The 4069-nt window shown below is 47.7% G+C and overlaps 1 protein-coding gene across 1 annotated transcript in view; it reads left to right on the top strand.

Moving 5' to 3' along the window:
• Positions 1 to 4069, top strand: part of CDH2 (cadherin 2) — a 191498-nt gene that overhangs the window by 149297 nt on the left and 38132 nt on the right. Inside the window, exon 17 of the mRNA XM_025214267.1 lies at positions 2187 to 2326. Coding sequence (XP_025070052.1) covers positions 2187 to 2326 — 140 coding nt within the window. The remainder of the gene's footprint in view (positions 1 to 2186; positions 2327 to 4069) is intronic.

Genomic DNA, 4069 nt, shown 5'->3' with positions numbered 1-4069 from the left:
CCCCATTTCTGCAACAGGGAAAACAGTGACTGGGTGGGGGAAGGGGTCAAGTGGCCCCTTTGCCCTTTGCCTCCCCACCTACTTCTTCCCCTTGCAGCCTTCCTACCCTACCCCAGCTCCCCACAGCCTTTGTTCTTCCCCTCCCACTTCCTACAGTCTCTGCCCCTTCCCCCTGCTCCCCAGTCTGCTTCTTCCCCTCTCCTTCCCCACCTTACTGTCAAACTCTGCTTGGGCTCTGTTCCTTCCCAGAGTACAGCACATGGAAGCGCAGCCCATCAGCCATGCACTAGTGTCAGCATTGCTGATGGATTGGCCAGGTAGGGGACAGAACTTCCATGTACTCCATACCCAGGAGGAAATTGAGTGCCAGCCACAGCTAAGCTGCACCTGACAGTAAGGGAAGGGGGTGGTGACCAGAATCTGTGGAAGACAGGTGCAGGGGGGCAGGAGACTTCTGTGGGTCTGATTCTGGGCCCAACCTGAGCTTAGGGCCAGAGTGAGAGTTGCAGCACCTGCCAATCCTGCCCCCCCATTTCCTGTTTTGTAAGAGTAAGATGAGGGGCTCCCCCCCAACCATTGATTTTTGGGAGGAGAAGCCTCATCTTACATTTGAGTCTGGCCCCACCCTCCACAGATCTGGCCCAACTCCCTTACCACAGGGGTCTTGATCTATCCCCCACCCCCATCTCTCTCCTTCCCCCTCCACCACAACAGACTTAGCAGATGGATGCAGCTCTCCAAGCTGCTGGGCTGCGCATGCACAGGGCATTTATTGGCCACGTTATCATCCGCATCAGGCAAAAAAGCCGATTTCTGATATAGTCAATTCCGTGTGTATGTATATGTTTGTGCATATATAGTGTGGGTTTATGTATGTGCGCGCGCACGCATAAAAATATATATATATAAAAATATTAAAGGGCTTAGTCCTTCTGTCTGTCTGTAATGCTCTTGGGGGGCATGGCTACACCCAGTGCTGTGTGTGGTACAAATTGCCCATCAAGAATGATGGTGAGGACAGAGGGAACAGAGTGGTGCGGGGAGGTGATGCGGGGCTGGACATAGAATGGGGGTGTCAGGGAGAGTGATGGCGGGGACGAAGTGCTGCCGTGTTAGGTGGCGGAGCAGGGGGGCTAAGCCAGGACTCCTGGCCTCATCCTCCACTCCGAGCCCTGCTCCTTGAAGGTGGCAGCAGCGTGGGGTGGTGGAGGAGTGGGTCAGTGGAGCACTGCCATGATGGAGGGGACAGAGGAGAGGGGACATTGGCCTCCTCCCTGGCCCCCCAGCCCTGCTCCTTGGAGGTGGCAATGGCAGCACGGGTGGTGGCAGCGCGGTACTGGCCTGGCCCCTTCCCCCTATCCCTGCCATCATTCTTGATGGGCAGTTCGCTAGTTTTCTTTGTATCGGTGCCAACCTGATATTGAACCAATGTATCAGTGCACCTCTATTCAAAAACACTTCTCAGCATAGGAAAAACCACACAATGCCTTTCTAAAGATTAGAAAAGTAAATCTTCCCATCTTCCCTTAAATGTCCTAAATTTTGAACACTTAACATTGTAACCTTACACATAGTTTCTTAGTATGATAATATAATTTGAGTACTGCAGCTCTGCATACTGCCACAACCTACCTAAAAAGCCAATGAAGTTGGCTTACACAAATCCCAGGAAATGCCCCTGGTTCAATGAGTTTCCTAGATCACATAAAACTAGTCTCTAACTGGCCTGAGAAGGAGTGTTCTGGTAGGAGGCTTGCTAAAGAGAAGAAGAATGATGATAGTACTCTGGCTACCCTGATTTGGCAGATGGACCCAATGGACACATTGAAAGACACCTCAAATCATAACAGTCTCTAGGTTTAAAGCTGCATTTCTCCCATTTTCTTTGGATGCACTGCCTGAAAAAGGCACCTTGAAATCAGGCCATTATCTGTGCCTCAGATCTTGGATAAATGCTACATGGGATGGAAGAAAGTCTTAGGGATCCCATTTGAGGTGTTTATAATTTTGTTAAATTTCTTCCATGAAATCCTCCTTCAAAACATAACTTTGTCTTAATATTCAAGATGCTAATTTTATCTGCTTTTAGAGCTACTTATAAATCTATTCTACAATGGAGAGAGTAGTAATGTTCCTCAATTTTTTATATTTTTTTTCCCCCTCCCTCCCTCCCTTTTTGCATCTAGTTCTCGTTTTGATGTTCGTTGTGTGGATGAAACGTCGTGATAAGGAACGTCAGGCCAAACAGCTCTTGATTGATCCAGAAGATGATGTAAGGGACAATATTCTAAAATACGATGAAGAAGGTGGTGGAGAAGAAGACCAGGTGAGAAATATATGTGGTGCTTCCGAAGTGTAGGTGAAAACCTGACAGAGTAGTAAGTCATCTTTTCCATTTCCTGATTATATAGCATGACTGTGTTCTTGCATTCTTGTTCTTGCAACAAATAGTGCACACACTGAGAAACCTGAAAATGGATACTGCTTTCCAGTGAGGTCTCTTCAGTTTAGAGTTGTCACATTCCAGCCTTTTTGGATGAAGTAATAAACCAGTGTCTTGACCACTTATAGGCATTAAAGTTCCCATAGCATCCTGGCCAAATTCCAACCTGAGGGTAATTACATTTAAAAGAAAATGTAAATCCCCTTTCATTTAAATTTTTGAACGTTATTCTTCACCTACCCCTCTAAAATACTGTTGTGTAGAGCTGCTGAGGGAGAATGGTTAATGCCTTTGACTTTGAATGAGGCTGTATTTTAGAGAGGAGCAAGTGCTTCCTATGTATAAAGTCTATAAATCTCTTTGGGCTTCCTCTGAATAAAAAGTGCTGTGTAAATAGAGATTGGCCAGTTCTGGAATTTGAGATTAGAAACCCTTTAAATTTCAAGGAGGTTATGTATGTAGACAAATCCCCAAAAGAAATGTTACCTTTTGATATGCCTCCAAGTTGGCACTGCATGCCTCTTCCTTTGGAAACATCACCATTAGCTTAGCAGGGGCTGGATGCATTTTTGACTGGCATTATCTTCCCTTCCTCCTTAACTTGGGTAGGATCAAACTAAAGGAGGTAATGGGGGCTAGTGACTTACCCTAGAAGAGCTAGTGTGCATTAGCTGTTTGTGCACCTTTGGGTAAATGAAAACTAAATTGGGACAATTTAATTTAGAGGTAAGCTGCCCCAATTAAGCTTTCACTTACCACGGGATAGGGGCAGGCACATGGACAGTTACCATGTCACCTATTCTAATGATGACCACTGTTAACTTGCTTTGATATGTATAGAATTTAGGGCCATGCAAAATGGCTGTCTTGTTTCGATTTTGGATTCGGCCATTTCATTTTGGTGTTTTGGATTACTGCTCCGTTTTGATTCAGCCAAATCTGTCTCAGAGTTTCGATGCCATTTTGGAGCTTCAAATCCGTTGGGAGACGCAGGCACAGCCGGGCGGCTGCAGATTCTCCCGTGGCTCCTCCGGTTGTGCCTGCCTCTCCCCCGGGCAGGGGAAGCCACAGAAGCCCCAATGGCTGCCCTGTCTGGCCCCATCCTGCACCCAGCTGGCCACAGCCTAGTCCTGGCACTTAAAAGAAGAAGAGAAAAAAAAGCCCCGCATTCATGGGTTGCAGCAGCAGTGAATTGGGGCCTCTGAGTGCTTGAGGCAGACCCCCTCCCCCAAAAACACAGCGTGGAGCAGTGGGGGGTAGCGGGGATCGCCCCCCTGCCTGGCAGTCATGTGGAAGCTGCCCCATGGCACAGGTGCAGCATGGTTTGGCAGGGTGCCCCACGCAGTCACTGGCCAGCTACAGATGCCAATATCAGCAGTCCTTCCGCCCCTCTTCCCCCTCCCTCTTAGTTTGTTTCCCTGCAAGCCCGGCTACTAAACATCTGAAACATTTCCGAAACGTTTCGGATGGTTTTGTTTCATTTCAGAGATGTTTAGGATTCGGGTGACAAAACGGGCCAAAACACCTCTGAAACGAAACAGCTGCCAAAATTTCGCACAGTTCTAATAGAATTATCTCCTCTATTCCCCACCCTCAGCAGGTAATGAATTGGGATGGTACAGAGCA

The sequence above is a fragment of the Alligator sinensis genome, unplaced genomic scaffold (genome assembly GCF_000455745.1).
Source record: "Alligator sinensis unplaced genomic scaffold, ASM45574v1 scaffold117_1, whole genome shotgun sequence".
NCBI classification, from domain to species: Eukaryota; Metazoa; Chordata; order Crocodylia; family Alligatoridae; genus Alligator; species Alligator sinensis.
Note: the sequence above shows the minus strand (reverse complement) of the source record. Positions and strands in the feature narration are given on the sequence as shown.